This window comes from Lycorma delicatula, chromosome 7 (assembly GCF_047948215.1).
Source record: "Lycorma delicatula isolate Av1 chromosome 7, ASM4794821v1, whole genome shotgun sequence".
In the NCBI taxonomy this organism is placed as follows: Eukaryota; Metazoa; Arthropoda; class Insecta; order Hemiptera; family Fulgoridae; genus Lycorma; species Lycorma delicatula.
The window spans coordinates 83,672,230-83,692,516 of record NC_134461.1 but is presented as its reverse complement, the minus strand read 5'-3'; the positions used below and the strand labels follow the sequence as shown (position 1 = coordinate 83,692,516).

General features: G+C 28.9%; 1 protein-coding gene across 1 annotated transcript in view; it reads right to left on the bottom strand.

Moving 5' to 3' along the window:
• Nucleotides 1-9,297: 9,297 nt before the first annotated feature.
• LOC142328187 (mitochondrial glutamate carrier 1-like) overlaps nucleotides 9,298-20,287 on the bottom strand; it is a 112,679-nt gene continuing 101,689 nt past the window's right edge. Inside the window, exon 9 of the mRNA XM_075371755.1 lies at nucleotides 9,298-20,161. Coding sequence (XP_075227870.1) covers nucleotides 20,020-20,161 — 142 coding nt within the window. The 3' untranslated portion in view covers nucleotides 9,298-20,019. The remainder of the gene's footprint in view (nucleotides 20,162-20,287) is intronic.

Genomic DNA, 20,287 nt, shown 5'->3' with positions numbered 1-20,287 from the left:
GTTTAAGATACAAAAAAAAAAACTTTTAGATGACTAATTTCGAGCCATGTAATCTACAATGGTTTTTTTTTTACAAAAATTTAACGATTTAAGGCAAATAATTCTCATGATAAATTACTTCCTGACAAATCATTGACCAATTGGAACTAATTCTTTCTTTCTGTTGCTCTTCAACAAAACTTGAAACTTCACTTCTGATTCAACCAACTTCTTTATAAAGGTATATAGAGTTTAAATTCTCAATATTTTTCACTGGATTCATATGTTATGTTATTGATTTTGTAAGAAAACGAAGAACTTTATTCGATTTATAAATGATTTCTTCTTTAGAAAATAGGTTAAAATAGGCTTTGTACAGAAGCCTAATCCTTTTTTTAAAAGTTTTAAATCGATCCATAACAAACATAATTTTTAAACGTCACAGCATAATTCTTTAACTAAACTTTTGTGTCTAGGCTATAATTCTCGATGAGTGATCGGGGAACCTTTGAGTTTGAAAAGACTGGAGACCCGACTAGATTCCCTTCTTCAAGGGGAACTGCGTTGAGGCATGGCACAAAGAAAAGACCGAGTCCTGGCCTACTGGGTGAGCGACCCCTGCAGGGCACAGCATCGCCGGATCCTGTGGGGTTCCAGGAAATTAGAGGCCAGGCAACCACTGAGGATCTGCAATGCGTAATTACTGGACCATCTTCAGTGGTCTTGGGGAAAAAAAGGGCTATAATTCTTTGCTTGAATATTTCCAATCTTTTTCCACTTCAATCTGCTAGATTCATAAAATATATAAATTCTGTTTTCATGTTAAATAAAAAAAATTATTTTTAATATTTACATTACTGGGATTAGAGGTACCTGAATAAAATAATAACTGACCGAAAAAATTTTATTTAACGAATTACTCGTTTGATATGTTTTAAAATGTCATCTATCTACAGCTCACATACATAGATATTAATTTTTAATAATTTAATTAACATAAAATATTTGCAACTACAAGCACATGACTATAAAACAAGATTTTGAGAATAATATTGTTTAAATTACATAAAATGATTCCATCATATCACAGAATTGTCATTTCCACAAACAAGCAGGAAAATGGTTGGTCTAGTGGTAAAACTTATCATAAATCAGCTGATTTCGAAGCAGAGAGGTTCTCAAGTTTGAATCCTAATAAATTAGTTGCTTTATTTGTATTTAAATACTAGATTGTGGATACTAGTGATCTTTGATGATTGGATTTCATCAAACCACACTTCTCAGGTACGAGAAGTGAACAGCCTGAGTATGTTGAAGACTAAACCTCACAGACAAGGGATGCGGCTGCCTGCAGGCCCAAAATTCAGAAAGCTGCATGGGATATCTGGAGCTTCTGGATATTTATATGAGGGTAATAATATTTTATTAAATAATCTCTGTGGCGAAGTGGTAGCGTCTTGGCCTCCCATCTAGAGGTCCCATGATATTCATTGTCATGATTATAAGCCACCCCAGAAAATATCACTTAAAATGTCATACTCGTTCAAACAGTATCTGATTTATTTAACACGACTTTGATATTTTATCTATTTCACACACCCTAAAATATATAACTTGCTACAAAAAGTAATTAATTATATGTTCATAACTTTGGTAATTATATGTAAATTGAATTTCAACCTATACATTTTAGGATGTAATATTTGACAACTTTTTCTTTTAACATATTTTCACACAACTGTGTGTAATCACCTATGACCCTAAACATTGACTTATCAGTTTTATTTATAAATTCATTTGTTTTTCAGATTTGGAATATCAGGTCCATTATTATTCTGCCTATACAGAAAAAAATAAAAGTAATCAACACTGTAAAAGACTCGGACTGTAAAAGAATAATGTATAAATAAAATAGAAAGGAAGCTTACCAGTTATAAACAGGTAATCATACAGTAGGATGAAATTAAATGGATGAAATCCATTTTAGTGTGAATGGTTAAAAAATTACAAAATATTGTGGGATTTAACTTTTCATGAAACTAGATATTTACACAATGACAACTGAATAATAAAGGAAATTACTGTCATCTGTTGAATACATGATACAAAGAACACATACAATGTCACCAATAAAACCAGGTTATTTTTCAGATACAAATTGTCAAAATTTTAAGCTGAATTTAATATTAAATGTATTGGAAAATGTAATAAATCTGTTTACTGTATTAAAATAAATGGTATTTTTTTTTAGTTCATTTCAACTTTTTTTGAATAATTTAATTTAATACGTGATTTTATTCTAATTTAAAGTTGGTTATATTTATTTTATAGATCCACCTGTATGAAACAGTTTTTCTTTTAACTGGAAACCTGCCAAAACAAATTTTTTAAATCCCACTTGTTTTTATCAGTGAATTATTTCTTTTCAACAAACTGATTTCTAATAAAAATTTATTGATATTTTTGAATGTCCAAACTGTAGTGAAAGGCAACGTTTAGAATGTAACATGAACAGAATAATTTGGGAGATTTACTTACTTATAAATAATGTATCATTTAACTCATTTATAATCCTACAATGAGGTGAATGGTTTATAGTTCACTCAGACATACATCCTCTTCTCATTATACGAATAGGCAAAGATTTATCCTAAGGAACCTAAACTTGTTCTAGATAGCTCTTTAGCATCTGCATACACTTGTAAAATATACTTGGTAAATGTAAATTCATTATTGTGATGCTTCTATTCTGAATAAGATTCTCTTGAGGAATTATGGATGGGACAGATAGCTATTATTGCATTTTTTCAGGTGGGCTTGTTTTTTTCATTTTCTAGTCTACACAGATCATGCCTTACTGTTATCTACCTATTTTTGAAATTACATATATTCTATAAGTTTTGGCTATATACCTACTGAATCTATTCTAAGAGGTTACAGAGTAAAAGCACAGTGACATGATGTCAACAGTACTTTGCAGAGATTCCAAGATATCTATGCGCAGTCCGGTATGTAATTGTAAATGTGTACTACTGAACAGAGTCTGACGCCTCCTGAGATGAGTGGTTAATAGAAACCAACCACCAAAGAATACACGTATCCACAGTCTAGCATTCAAATCCATGTAAAAGCAACTGCCTTTACACAAGGACTCAAACCTTAGAACTCTCAACTTCAAAAATCAGCTGATTTTGTATTGAGTTTAACCACTCAAAATTTGAAAAGAGAGAATTTTTGTTAATGCATTAGTTTAATGTCAGAAAGATATAATAATTTAACTTAATGTTTTAAATTCTAATTATCTGACTTTTTGAAATTTACATACAGTTCTGTCATGAACAATGAAGATATTACTCACTTTTTGAGCTGCACAACTATTCTATAAGTTAAACACCTAAGAGTACTTGCAAGTTGAGGTGCAGATACGGTTCAATGAAGACAATGGGAAATCATTTCACTCCTTAGCACATATGTGTTCCTTAAAAATGGCTAAATCATTTTCAGATATGACATGTACCTAATGTCGAGACTAATAAAACTGCTCAAACAAAATAAAACATATTGGTAATGCTTCATTTTTTGTATATATATTTCCTGAACTATACTGATCTTGTATAATGCATTTTTCCACAATAGAAAGGAAAGGCTTTCTAAAGTAACTTGTTACTTTATATAATATCATAACCTTTTTTATAGATGATATGCTTTTAATATATCTGATATATAAAAGGCACCAATAAAGGCTGTCTTTTTTTAAGAGAAAATGATTCTCTTTCAGAGAAATGTTCACCATAGTGAGGAGAGTGAATTTGTCAAAAAGACCTGAACATCAATATTATTTCAGTGAGCTTGAAATGTAGGTATGAAACATAAATAAATAAATCTTTATTCTGATGGGTATATAATAATACAATACAAAGATTGTATAAAAAACAAGTAGATATTCATTATACTTAGATAATATAGGTAAATGTTACATTCAGGGCAGAGATTAAGGTAATAGAAAACAAAGTTGCTCTTCATTTTTCTGAGTACATTTGGCATAGGATACTGCTTATTTTTCTAAAAAGCTGTATTAACTATATTATGTAAGGTTATCTTGAAAATGGCAGTAACACTTTCAAAAGACTTGGAAGGTTCGGTTTTTTTCAATTGATTTATCAGTTTGCCTATAACCAATGTGGTTACAGAGTCAAACAAACCATAAACAATACATAAAGTACATCTCATATCTAATAAGTCATACAACCAATCTTTAGCCAAGGGATAAAAAGGTGCTTACTGCATTTCAAATAAAACAAAATTTCAAGTTTTAGAGTTCACTTTGTATTACAGTTGGGCATTTCAGACATCAATTTTACTGTGTACAATATGTCTGTTCCAGCTCTTTTTCTGTTTTATAGAAAATATAAATACTAGTAAGATCCACAAGCAATAAATCAGTAAAGGATGCATCGGCTCTACATGTCCTTATACTTTAAGAACAAACTTAGAAGGTGAAAAAAAGATCTACCCTCAGAGAAACTGAAACCTAGAACAACCAAGGTTCTTTAAAATGTAAATGGTTCTTTACACATTCACCCCTTAACCCTTCAGAAGGTCAGTTCGTTTTAAAATGCGTAAAGTAACAATTACCAAAGAAAAATCTTGTGATGATCAGTTTTAATACATACAATATAAAAAGTTTTTCTTTTCACTTATGAAATAACAGCTCATAGTGTGTCCATACATATTTTTTTTGGTAAAATCTTCCTGACTAAGGTTTCACATTTCCCTGGCCACATCATCAGTTTTAAGTCTATAAATAATAAATAATGAAAACAATATTAAAGAAAACCCAATCACCACCACCTATTAGCTATCCTAGTTTTCTTTTCACTTTCTTCCTTCATTTGTTTATTATTAATATTTTTTGATAAAGCTATAAGAAATAACATATAATAATTTATCTATTTTATATAAAGTATTTATGTAGAATTTTCCGTAAGACAGATAATATGAGAGCCTTAATTGATAGCATAAAATTTTCTTCTTGATTTTTCTTATCAAGTTGTGTTAACAAATACACATTTTACAACTTGATAAGATATACAACACATATTAATTAGGCCTAATATGAATATAAGATATAACTTATGGAATAAATAGAAACTTGATAAGGAATATATTAGATATATTAATTGTTACTTTTCATTTAAAGATAGAAATCATATTTGTTTCTAGATAACTTAAAATGTATGATTTATAATAATAGCAAGTATAAAATAATTATTACAAGTATTAAATATGTATAAATAAATATTAATATTTTAATATGAAAGCAATTAATTATATGTAGATCTATCTTGTGGTTTATGATAATGTATGATTTATCTTAACAATTTGAATGTTTTAATCATTCCAATCCATCTTTTCAAGAATTTTGATGTTTTATATTTTCTTCTAAGTATCTTAATTATTGTTCAATTCTCTTTTTATCTCACCATCTTTTTTGCCCTCTTTTGCATCAATTTTTATTTTTTTCATAATAATGGTGGAGGTTTTCCTTTGAAACTCTCACAAAGGTAAGGAGGATATCTTTATGTATTTCTTTTCATTTCCCTACTTCTCACACTATACAGATGACTCTTAGTTTCTACCATGGGGCCAGACTCACTTTGATATGAACACGGTTCCAAGGGAGATTCAGGAAGGATTCCTAACTCCTGCACTTCTTCCTACATCTTTTGAAAATTTTAATCAACATTGTGGACACTATACAGCTTGATCACTTGGTAGCTAACTCTTAATGATATTTTCTGGAGTAAGCATGCTGAATTTTCTCCAGCATGCTTCCTTAAGCTGCAAGATTTGATCACACAAGAACATCATCTGTTCTGTAGTATTCTCCACTTTGCAATAATTACAATCCACAGAGGATCTCAGTGTCCGTACACACAGTTATGTCTTAAAACACCTGGAACTGGTAAGGAACTGGTCTGTGGGTCCATCTTTTCTTTGTTGTCTGATACTATGCTGCAGGTAACTTTCTGGACCATTAGAAACTTTCAATAAATTATCCACAATAAGATTTTTGTATACTAAGAGAAGACTATCCACAACTGAACTATTACTGTGAGAAAAATTACAAACTATTATAAAGAGCATAACTTTATAAAAGATTACAAATGTTATATTTCTTTAAGTGAGAAGTAAATCTCACCTAACACAATAGTGTCCTTGCATTAAAGATGAAGTTATTAAAACTTCTTTCACCCATCATTAGAAACTTTCACTAACGATTGATTTAATTTATTACTGGTCTTTTTGCTTTCTAAGTTACACATAGTCTCCTTTTTTAAAATTTCCTCTCAATTACAATCATAAAGGATAAATTCCTAGACTTTTCAGAACTGGATACTCTACACCCAAGTACATGCTCTAGAAGAACATCTATGCTTATTTATAACATGCCAAACCATAAAACTGAAATATAGGTTCCCTGTAAGGTTAAAAGGTCATTTTACACAATCCTATTGTAGATTAAATCTTAATAAATTTGTTAAAAATATACAAATAATGTATGAGGGGGTTACTCAAAAATAAACATAATTGATAAAAGAAAATATTTTTAATAATTTTGCTTACTAAAAACTTAACTTCAAAGTACTCTCCACGTACTCTAGATGCACTTGTCTGGTATTTTTTTCCTAAAATGAAAACATTTTTGATTTTCCTAAGGGTGAATGTTGTCTGTGATTGTGATTTTTCTTTCACTTCATTCACATTACAAAAACCCTTTCCTTTGAGATCTTTTTTCATGCACGGAAAAAAGTCGCATGGAAAAATATTGGGTGAGGGACAATGAAAATTGTTTTTCAAAAACAGAGACATAACGGTACACCAATCATAATTTCCTGTAATTCTGGGTATTTCATTGCAAATTCCCATGCAATTTTTTCAACCCATCATCCACACAATGAGTTAGCATTTGTGTCTGTCCAAGAGGAACAAATTATCTGTGAATAATCCCTTTCAAATCAAAAAAAAAAACAACAGTCTTTAAATTCAATATAATTTCTTGATTTGCTTTTATGATCTCTGCAAAGTACTTTTTGTTTGTCGCTTAATTTCAGTACCATAAATTTAGCAGCAACTCTCATTCCACATCACAACCTGTGAAAGAAACTCTGGTTAATTTCAAAATTGTTGACCCTCAAAAAACCAACACTTCAATACAACAGATTTTTTTTCTGTGAGCAACCGAGGCACAAATTTTGCAGCAATATAATATTTTATATTCAAATCTTCAATTAAAATTTGCTAGCATAGCTCCAAGACAAACAACTCAATTCAGAAATCTCTTTAACTGTATAAAGACAACCTTCATAACTACTGCAGAGCAAATATTTAAAAAAAGTTTTTAATTTCTATTTGAGGTAGTTCATCAAATCATAGTCGATCTGCAAGTAATATTTCCCCTCATTTGAAATGCACTTGTAGTTTTAGTTTCCTACTTAAAGAATATTTAAGAGGAAACAATATTTCACACACACTCTGTTCATAGGGATCAGTTATGAATAAAATCATAAAGCATTTTTTGAAGGACTGAGAAAAAAAACCAACACAGAACATCTTGCAAACTACACAGTGAGATGCCAATAGACAAACAAGAAGAATACTGTAACATGTAACTAACAACAAAATCTACTAGAGATTGAGAAACTTAATCACCAAAATACATAGTATCCTTACGAAATTAACACCAATTATTGATTTTTGTGGGATTCCACATCAACAGTTTGTATTCAATTCTACAATTACATTGAAAGAATTATTTAAAAATTTAGAATTTTTTAGAAACAGGAGTCATTCCAGTGCTGGGCGGCAAAGTTGTGTGTTCATCCATGGTGGGATTTTGGGTTTATGGAATAGTGACAGTTTAGAAAATTCTAAATTTTTTATTTTTTAATAATGACTGATGTAATTGTAGAACTGAATACCAACTGATGATGCAGGACCCCACGAAAATTGATTATTGATGTTAATCTGGTTACTTAGTATGTTTTGGTGGTAAGGTTTGTGTTAATAATGAATTTGAATAGCACAGTGGTCAACATATTGATGAATTATTTAAATTTCAAAAAAAAAATTAATAACATACATTAGAAAATAATTGCATTTTTAATTGCGAGCCAATGGATATATTTGGCAGCACTGTGTTCTTCCTCTTTAACCACATATTCTCGGATTTTTGATATCTCGTTTAGTTTTCATGTTATTATTATTTGAGTGCAACGTGTTTAAGTGTTAGTACTGATTGTTGTAATGTGAAATTTTTTGATGACTGAACTTTGTTTTAATGTCATAGCCGTAAACCCAGCTTTCGTCTCCCGTTATGATCCTTTGCATGAATGTTTCATCGTCATTGGCTTGTTCAAAAGGTTTCCGACAAAGTTCACTTGTTCTTTCTGCTGTGCCGTCATCAAACGAGGAACAAACTTTGCTCCAACTAACTCTATGCATGTTCAATTTGTGAATCAAAATGTCATGGCATGATCCAATCAAGATGCTAACAACCTCTTCTGCAAGTTCTCTGACAGTCAATCGGTGATTGGCATATACCAGATCGTTCATTTTCTGAATGCAGGTATCATCAGCTGAAGTCAAGGGTCATCAGTTCCTGGTGAAAGGTCACCTTCAACTGATTGACAATCATTTTAAATTGTGAAAACTATTCGTAACATTACATATGACCCAGAACATCATCTCTGTAGGCTTGTTTTAAAAAGTGAAATGTTTCTGTGAAAGTTTTCATCAGTTTCATGCAAAATTTTACATTGAATTGTTGCTCCTGAAAATTGCATATAACAAAAATTGCTACTAACACTTAAACACAAAAACTAAACGAGATATTAACAATCCAAGAACATGTGGTTACAAAGGAGGTTATGGTGAACACAATGCTGCCAACTGCACATCACTAATATCTCTGTTTGCATGTAATTAAAGATTTTTGTTTATTTTTTGGACTGACCATGTATACAGTTAAATGGATACATATATATATATATATATATATATATATATACAGATAAATAAACAAGTAAATAGGAAGTGTAACTGTAATAATATAACAATTACAATGAAAACTGCTATCAATTCGTTACAATAAGGAAAGTACAATAAATAAATATATATTAATTATATATATATATTTTTTCTTCTGTTAATTTTAGGTATATAGATAAAAACAGAGTCAAAGACAGCAACAATCATCAGGATTACAAGAAATAGATTAAATACAATTATGGAAAAAAGTAAATGAAAAAAACCAGATAAAAGCAAATAAAAGTTTTAATGTCAAAATCACTACAGAGTAATTAGTACTACAGAAAGAACCTAACAGCAGTGTTGCATGCACGCACACATACACTGTAACACACGTAAACATTTCCAATAACCTACATTAAAATGGCCGGCATTCAAAATTTCAACTTTCATTAACATGAATATTAAAACAATAAATTAATAACAACAGATGACTACCATAATTTATTTCAATCGATCCAATTTCATTAAATAGTAATCTATCACAAATCCTGTTCATTTCATTTTCATCAATTTAAACTAATTAATAATTAACATAGGAACTAAAACTAAAGCAAATATAATACTAATTATTTAATTATTACATAATGAATCTAATATATAGCAAATTAGATGAGAAGTAAAATAAAATAGTTTAACCTCCTTTATTATAGCGATAACTAGAAAATAATTTTTAATAAAATGAAAGGAAATACTTTTGTTGTTATTTTATAAACATACTAATTTAAATAAATAAATTAAAAATTGTTCATACATGGATTAATGTTTTATAAATTATTATTGTATGAAATTAATATATAATATAAATAACATTATATGAAAATTATTATATTATATTCTAAGGAATGCATTTTTTAATAAGTCCATTACTAATAAAATTATAAAACAAAATTTTAAATAATAAAATTGCTTGCTTTAAATAAATATACCGTGTTAGTATTATGATACGTCCTCAAAATCAGAACATTTTGTTCTAATTTTTAATATAGCTAAGACTTATCAAATATATGTTTTTTTTTCTTTATACAACCATTTAATTACGTGTAACAATAAAGAGGAAAGTTAAGTTTATAGAATAGTCAACAGTATTAGAAAACCCCCCCACACATTCAAAACGTTTTTATAATTGACACTATATTTCCTTGTATAAAAATTACATAATGTAAACAATCAGATTGGTATCAAATCAATATCAGACATTTACAAAGAAATATAATCGGTACACTTATTTTATTTTGGACAAGAACCTTTTTGGAATCGTATTAATTATTTTTTTATAAGTATACATAATTAAATAAATCCATCATAAATATGCCTATAAGGCATTTAAGCAGTTTTCCTATTTAAAATAGGCAAACTGATAATCATAAATTGATTATCTTCTTAACTGAAAAATCTTTTAAAATAAATTTTTTCCTGAAAATAAATATCTCTGAGATTCAGTTGTTTCCCTAATTAATCCTTCTATATTTTAATACCATCATTTGCCAAATTTAAACAAAAGATTTCACAAAAATGTATGAGTAGAGGTAACCCCCTCAAAACCTGGGCTATAGGTAATGAAACCCTAAATACCACTTCTTCAAAGTGTTATTCAAAAAAACATAGTATTCAGAAAAAACATGATAGACTAAATTATTATATAGAAGATTTTTAAAAATGACAATAACAATTAATATAAATACATAGTGCAGACAGAAAGTGAGCACAAAATATTTTGAGAAATGAAATATTAACTAATGAAATTTACTGATGTCTAAAAAAATAATTTAAATGAGTTTAATAATTAGATATACCATTATGTCTAATTTATTTTATGTTTCATTAATAATATCAGAAAAACAACTAACATTTTATAGAAATTTTGACAACTAGAAAACTTTTTTTTTAATTTAAATAACATTTAAATTAAAAAAAAATATTCATCAGTTATAGAAACCACAGGCTCATAATAATTATTAAATTTTTCTTGAAAAAATAAGATAGAGAGAATCTGTTGCATATTATTTTATATGGTATAAGATATAACAAATTAAATGCTAATTTTATACACATATTATAGCTAGCTCTCCTAAAAAAAAAAACATTATAAGTATATTATAAGCATGCTAGTTAATAGATGAATATCTGTACCCTCAACTGATAACTTTGAGTCAACCAATGTTCATCAAACAAAATTTCCCTGCTATAAAGGGGGAGTGTAACATATTCAACAGTCTATTAATTTTTAAGTTTAATTAACATCCCAGTATTCTAACATTCATGAAAGCTGTGAAGTTATTAAAATTAAATTACTCTGTTAAATCTACAGTAAAATTTAGATAAATTCATTTAGTGTAGTTGCAGGATCATGAACAAGTAAGAAAAAGATTTATGTACACAGAAGAAACAAAAAGATCTCTAAGAAAAATTTGAATGGATAACAACCTGCGCTGATTTGCTGATAATGCTCTTCAATTGAAATTAAAAATCTGTTAAAAGAAATATTGAACAGTATGGATATTAAAATACATGTAATGAAATATGACAAAAAAGGAATAGTGAATAAAACAGAAAATAATATATACTGTAAATTAAAGTAGTAAAATTACAAAGGATGGATGATATAAGAAAGATGATAAAAGAAAGCTAGTACAAGAAAGACTTCAAATTCAAACACTCGTAAATTCAAATACAGTTATAAGAATAGTATTTTATTCTAATTAAAAATAGAAAGCCATAAAGGTAAAGGAAACTGCTTTTTAAATGTGTTGTTGCAGAAGCATACTGAAAATAAGGAACTATTGTATATTAAAATTAATCATAAAATTTCTTCATTTCGTTAATATTAAAAATGATAATAATTTAAGATTAGTTATACAAAAGAGATGCCTGTGGTATTTATGGCAAGAGGTAGGCATAATTTAGTAACAGAAAAATATAGAAATTACAAACTTTAGGGGTCAACAGTTAAGAGAATGTAAAGGAAATAATAATCTAAAGCTATAGGATTAATAAATATTATTTAATTAAAAAATTACCTCAAAATAAATGGAATGGAGCATAACATCAGAAAAGTCATGCGAATGATGACAATACAAGCAAACAATCCATACACATAATCTAACACAGAGCAGATATTAATCAATGTAATGCAGTACATTACACTGAATTACCAAAAAGAAAAAAAGAAAAAATAAATTATAAATATTATTTTTACTCTAGTAATAAAATTCAATTATTGACTGCTACTTATAGTGTACAAGATTAAAATGTAAAAATGCAGGTGAAAAATAAATGGACTTGTAAAGATAAACTGAAAATAAAGGAATGTTAAAGTTAAAATTATTTAGGAGACAACTCAAAATAGAATTGTATAATAAGCATGTATGAAATAATAAATAGTAATTACCAAAAAACAACAGACACACACAAACTAATTAAAAAATTAATATACTTAATAAAGAAATTTAAGATAAAATAATATTTTATAAGAATCTAAAAACTTGCAATGAAAGAAAGGTAAAAAGTAAAGAAAAGAGAGAAACTGGAACCATCATATTTACAAAAGAAAAAACTATTAATGTCTTTTGATACGCAAGATATATATACACACACACAATGAAACTTAAGCACCTAAGCACAGTAAACAGATAAATAAACTTACCAAAATAACACCAATTAAATTTAGATCATTCCAGTAAGGGCAACAAAGTTGTATGTTCATCAGTATCAAAGTTTCAGGATTATAAAACAGTGACAGTTTAGGCAATTCTAAATTTTTAATTTTTTTTAAATAATTGATTTTGATGTAATTATATAATTGAATACAAACTGATGATGCAAGATAATCCAAAAATCAATTATTAGTGTTAATTTGGTAAATTTTCTTATATGTATATTGTGTTTTGGTGGTTAAGTTTCAGTTAATATTGAATTTAATTAGCACAGCGGTCAATATTTTGATACATATGAGACACCTAAGGGAATAAATCTGAGCAATATTTTTGGCTGAATATGGCAGAAAATTTATTAAATTAATAAAAAAAATCAGATTTAGAAAATAAAAACTGTCAGCACATTCAAAAAGAAGAAATATCAAACATCTGCATCTGTTCTACTTAACTTGAAATGCAGTATTATTTGAGAAGCATAAAATATCAAACAGAAAACATATTTAAATAATAAAAAAAATCATATAATTTACATTAATTCTAATAAATATTAAAAAAAAGTCACTAATTGGTTAGAGGGAAATTGTAATTTCTTTTGAACTTTTTTTTACATATGTGATGAATATGTAAATAATTAATTTCAATAAATCAAGAAGTATATAAAATTGTATGTATAACCTTAAATAGAAAGTAATAATACATATTATTACTGAAATAAGAAATGTAAAGGCTTTTGTTTCTTCAGTTGTTACAACAGATATGAATATAATTTTAATATTACATAAAAAATTAAAAAAGGCAATTTGACCTTTGAAGTGATACAGTAATATTTTTGTTAAAAGGATAATATAGTTAATTTTATATTATAATCTTTGATGTTTTAAACTTCATACTACCTCAATGTATCACACAAAATAATTGAATATGATATGTTAAATAACACTGAATGATATTAATGATAGTATTTGCACTGTAATCATCACAGCCAACTCAATTTATGAATTACCAGTGTAATTTTTAATAAGAGAAAGCAATAAATAATTTAACATAATAACTAGATGCACTTTATTTACTTTTTAGAAAGCATTAGAGAAAATCCATTTATAAAATCATTATATGCGGGTATAAAAAATTTAATTTATACCTATCATTATGCATAAATACTTCATTTCATACAGAAGTAATATATTTCTGATAGAAACATTGCATAAAAAATGAACATAAATGAGCAAGTACCAGCTTGTTCTCAAAATAACTCAACATAAACCTTGTATCAAGAAAAAAATAAATTTAATAATCTAAAACTTTCATAATATCTTATTATAACTATCCCACTAAATTTATTGCTTTTGGCTATCAATAAAACATATTTGCTCTCAAATAAGTCTACAGCTTTCATTATCTAAGCACAAAAAGTGATATGTATTCATAATACTACAGTAATGGCTTTAAATCTTCGGCAATATCCATAAAGATGTTTATACATTAGGAATGACTTTATTAACCCATTCCACTATATAAAGCGTTTTGCTAGTCCATTATTTCCAATCTGCGTGATAAGGTAGTTATATCCATCTTTCTGCTTTATATTAAAATAAAAATAAAATAAGCGCTTTTTTGTCATGAAGAGATCTTTAAAATAATACGAGCATTTCAATAAATTTTTACTGGGTACATAGAAGAGCAGGCACAGAGGCTAATGACTTCCAATTATCCCAAAACTGAAACTATAAGTTTACCAATTTTTAGATCATGAGTAACCTAAAAATATTCAAGTAATATTAATTATGTAAGTAGAGGAAAAAACATAGTTGGAACCATAATAGTTATAGGCAAAAACTCATGAAATAACATTGTATGTCAGGCTTAATTATCTTGTCATGTCAGGTAATATTCATCTTTTCAAGATATCTTCACTTTGTTCACTGCAAAGATTGAACGTGTAATGATCATCATTGATTAGTAATGACATTACTGATTAGTGCAGCTTGTATCTTTTGTGCTTCCTATGGTGTACTTTTAGTGTACCTATGGATGAACAGTGTGAAGCAAGAATTAAATATTGTTGTGGGGGGGGGGGGGGAAGAGTTTCTTTGTATTCTCCCAGTAGATGGATTTAGGATTCTGTAACTAGTAATCAAATCTGGGCTTACGAAAAATGACGATATATTAGTCTTTTAAAATGCTTATGATTAGATTATATTAGTTAATTTACTTAAAAGTAATTACATCTTGAAAACAAGTGAATATAAAGAAGAGATTCAATACATTTTGAAATTTATAACAAAAAAGGGAAGAATGTAATTCAGGCTGTTAAAAAGATTTATAATATTTATAGATGATGTAGTGTCAGTACATGTGGCTTAAAGCTTGTTCAACTGGTTTCAGTTTGAAAATTTTGATGTTAACAATGCACCTTATTCGGTTAGTCACTGAAATCGTGAAAAAATTGAGCAAGACGAGCACATTAGCAACCATGATATCAGTAACACACTAAACACTGAACCACAAACAGTTTTAAACCATTTGGCAAAGACTGGATACAAAAAAAAACTCAATGTTTGGGTGCCACATTTTTTAACAATGGAAAAAAACCAGAGGACTGAATCTCCATCTGCAAATTGTTGCTAAAACTTAACAAGAATTGAACCATTTTTGAAACAGCTCATTACGGCTGATGAAAAATACATCACATACTACAATAATGTATAGGATAAAATAATAATACTAATATGTAATGTAAAAGATTGTGGTCAAAGCAGGATGACGTTCCATAAACAGTGGCAAAGCTAGGATTGATGCCAAGAAAAGTGATGCTGTATGTGGTGGATTAGAAAGAAACTGTTTACTATGAACTGCTGCCGTTTGGACAAATGATCAATTCTAACCTCTACTGTCAACAATTTATTAAGATTATGTCAAGCAATAAAAGTAAAGCAACCATAAGTGATCAAGAGAAAAGGTGTCATCTTCCAACATGACAATGCCAGATCCTACACATCTTTGGAGATCCTCTGAAAACTGAGAACTTGACTGGAGAGTTTTGATGCATCCACCACATAGTCCTGAACTTGCACCATTAGACTACCATTTGTTTCTGTCTCTTTAAAACTCTCTTAATTGTACACAGTTGGCTTCAAAAGATGCCTGTGAAAATCATTTACCACAGCTTTTCATACAGAAAACACAGTCTTCTACAGTGATGGTTTATGATTATACCTAAAAAATAGCAAAAGAAGGTCGACCAAAGTGCCACATATTTGATTTAATAAACTTCATTTGAAATACAAAAAAAATCCTTATTTTATTTTTGGATTAAAATGTAAAGAAATTTTTTCCTAAACCATTTATTAACACTAAATTATTGTTATTACTGTGAATAATCACAGTGATAAGAATAAAAACACAAGAAATAATCACTATTACTGAAATGATGTATGAAACAACAAACTTCAACATTACAGCTGGTTCCCAGACTGGAAACAATTTGTATATATTACAGCAGTTTCTCAACACACAACAGGAAGAAATAATCTTTAGTGAAAACTTAGTTATAAAAAATTAGCAATTTATTATAGATGTCCTTGGACAGTAAAGTATTTTTTAATTAACTTGCTCATCTATGAATTTAGCTAATTGTTAGCTAATGAATTCCACTTGTAGGGGTGTCCTAACCAGGCACTTCCCCAGATGGTGGAATGAGAGATACAAAACACACTTGATATATACTTAGGAAATAAAATACACACAATACAATGAAAACGGTATCTACTACCTTGTAACTGGAAAATGGTTTTTCAAAGACAAAGCAAAGAAAACCCTTTACCACTAAAATTATACCGATCTACTAGGTCGCAAGGGGGGAGAGGGTTGCACTGAAATCAGTACTTTTTATGTAACCCTCAGGTAGGAATCAAGAGAGTCATAAGAGACACCACCACAAACAATTTTATTACCCCATTGATCTGTAATAAGGAAACAACTACTTCACCAGCATAATAGCAATTTCCATCTATCCTAAAAAGGAATGAAACAGAGTTAATATTGAAAAGAGATGAGGGGAATGATTTACTTAACAAAGAAACGTCCTCTGATCAGGTGATCAGAGGGAAAGTTACTCATGAATGGTTGGTTACCTAACCACTTATAAGTAGGCTCATAACAGTAAATTTTTACATTAAAGAATCTCTTTATTTCAACTTGGTATTCTTCGCATATATTTTTGTTTGCTTGAGTTTGAACAACTTGAATAACTGATTGAAATTAACATTTTAATAAAAAATAGAAGTTTCTTCAAGATTCCTACCATGGGATCATCAATATTTGGAACCAATTAATTTAATGTAAATGTACCTAGATGATACCAACATACATTATTATCAGATTATCTATACACAATCAAATAAAAAAAAAAAAAATTAATTAAAATAAATAACATAAAGACAAAAGTATTCTAGATTATTTTATTTTATAAATAAAATAACTATTCTAATATATAATAAAACATTATAAATATTTAATACTATTCAGCATTTTAATAACCTGAGTAACTTTAACATACATAGTTTTTGTTTTATGTAAAAATCTAATACATAATATTTCCCAATAAATCAGGATACTGGTGACAGATTTTCCTAATAATAGCAATATTATAGTGGAATGGGTTATTTAATATTGCATATCTATTTTCAAACTTGCTATGTTTTTATATATAACAATAATTTTTGACTAAAGAAATTTTAAATAAATTAAATTTGAATATTACATACACATATATTTAATTTATATAAGCAAAATAAACATATACATACATACACACACACACACACACATACTCACTCGCCCATAAACACTGCATGTATCAACCTCTTTTCCCACTGAATTATACAAAAATAACACCTATACAATAATTAAATATTCTATCATGTCACTGTAAATTATATACACATGCTAAGGGCCAATGTGTACATTAACCCATTAACACCAGAATTAATTTTTGTGACACTTTTATATTTTTATTATAAATATCCTTTCATTATGTTATTTTCACTACAAAAATGGTCTTTGTATTATTTACTGAAGCCATATGTAAAGTTAGCATGAAAATTCAGTGGGTGCAGCTTGGCATTGCTAGGTACTTATACTGCCTTGCTGGGCACGAGAACCAATTGCCATATGGCATCACTAGGCGTTCTCACTACCTGTTTAGAATCAAGTATACAACTCTTTCATCATGTGGAATTTTCATTCATTATTATATTTTTTTAATAAAATTTTCTGCAACTTCTTTTTTAAAAAATTTACAACAGGGCAAAATTTCCACATTTTCTCAGTTGCAACAAACTCTTTGTTGATTACAGAGTGAATAAACCGATTTTTTGATAGAAACCGATCTCTTCTCATTGACCTGCACACAAGTTCATTTCTCATATCAGAACTCATTTCCCAGTATCAACATTTTCCTGGCAATATATTGTAGCCAAACACATTTAGTATACCTATACCAAGAAATGCTTTTATTTCTTCCTTAGTGATGAAAGGATTCAGGTTATTTGTAAAAAGGGCGTAACAGTTAGTCGCAGTTACTAATACGTTTAGGACCTCATCATGAAAACATAATTTGAAAATATTACACAGAGGCATTTCATGATATTTCATATAATTAATTTGCAGAAAAACTATGTTGTGCCCCAATATATCATTATTTGTCCATGTTCTTGAAACAATTTTTTTCTGTTTTTTATGTACATGGTGGTGTTTTGGCCTACTAGGAATACAGGACAAGAAGGGCTATCTGAATCATTGCCATTGACTAACAAGTATGTTATCAAATAATCAGAAAAATTACTTCAGCTTCACAAAGTAGCTGACGTTTGCGCAAGTTATTTATCAGTCCACTATCGTCTTCATCAGCTGAATCGCTTTACTATCCAAAATTAAGACTCATACAGGACAAAGAACTGCAGGTGCCATTTGGCACCCCTAAGCGTTAATGAGCTAGAGCTGGTTTCCTGCTACTCGTAGTGGTTGTTTTCAGTTATGCTCTGTACTTGAAATTCACTTCTAAGTTTACCGTGGTTATTGTATTTTGTTTTGTAGTTAGTTTCATTCATTGGTTGTTTTTTTTTTGTTTATTTAATGATTTTTCTAGGTTAGTCTATTTGGGTAGTCATCTTGCCCATTTAGGCTATAGTATCCGCCCTGCCTATGATGAGACAAAGAACGTGACTACCACAACCATGTATCGTACGGCTAAGAGATTAGCCGTATTTTAGTGGCTAAGAGTTATTCGGGAATACGAGGAAAATTTCTTCAAATGCTGGACAGTGGGGCATGTCTCAGCTAATTGTAAGGGGACTGACAGGTCACAGCTACGCTTTCACTGCAGGAAGTCGGAGCAGTTGATTGTAAAGAGCCTGCGTCATGTCCAATTTGTGGAAAGGAGGGCCACAGAACTGAGAAATGTGTGCCCTCAACATGAGATTTTTGGAATTTAATCCATATCACACAGGTTTCATATCAAGAATAGTGCAATTAAAGAAGGGGGAAGTGAGGGGATGATGGATAGCCCACTGTGGAGCCACTGTTTATCCATGCTTTCATGGATGGGCAGTGGCAATGAAGCATAAGGTCTCCAAACTCCCCAAGCTATTAAAGGCTGTAGTCCTAGTGAGTGGCCCAATGTGGGCTTCCCCATTTGAGGCAAAGGCATCGCTGGGCCCAGTGTGGCTACCTGTTCAGTTAGAGGCAAGGCACCTCTCGAGATGGATAATACTTAAATGTGGGTCCAGTCTTCTCAGGAGAGGGGTAAAAAAAAGAAAGAAAAAAGGGTTAATGGGTTAAGTACACATACAAATTTAAATATTTTTATATTATAGAGAAGTGAAATTTGCTGTTAAGACTAGAAAATCTAATTATTATTTAATTTTAAATTTAACTAAACTTAAAAGAACATATCAGCTACCAATTTTATAAATAGTGAAAGAATACTGTAAATGTATAGAAGAGCAATCAAGAGATATACAAAATAATATGTACAATAAAATATAATAGCAAAAATATAAGACAGCAACAGAAATCAAATAAAATGATTTTACATGTATAACGATAAAAATAACATTATTAATGCCTTATAAGGTATGAATGACATATTTTAAATAATTATTGTCATACTTTAGTCATAAAATGAAATACATAAATACATATAAGTTTACCAATTAAGATAAATACAGAACATATATGGTTATTATGCATTTCATTAGTCAATTACTAGCATAATACAGCCACTGATCACAGCCTACTTTTTAACTCCAAGTAATTTCTCAGCAACTCCAAGATAATAAACCATCTGGGCGATTCCAAACAAAGGTGCAATTACCATCATTCTACATGCACCTCCTTTAAAAAATGCAGTCAGACCTTCATTCTTTAATGTTTTTCTGCAACAAGTATAAGAAAAAAATTCAACATAGATTTATATGACCAAATAAACAATAGAGTACTAAATAATATAAAACATGTACGAGGAAACAAATACCTTTTAGTTCTTAACCATACATACAGAT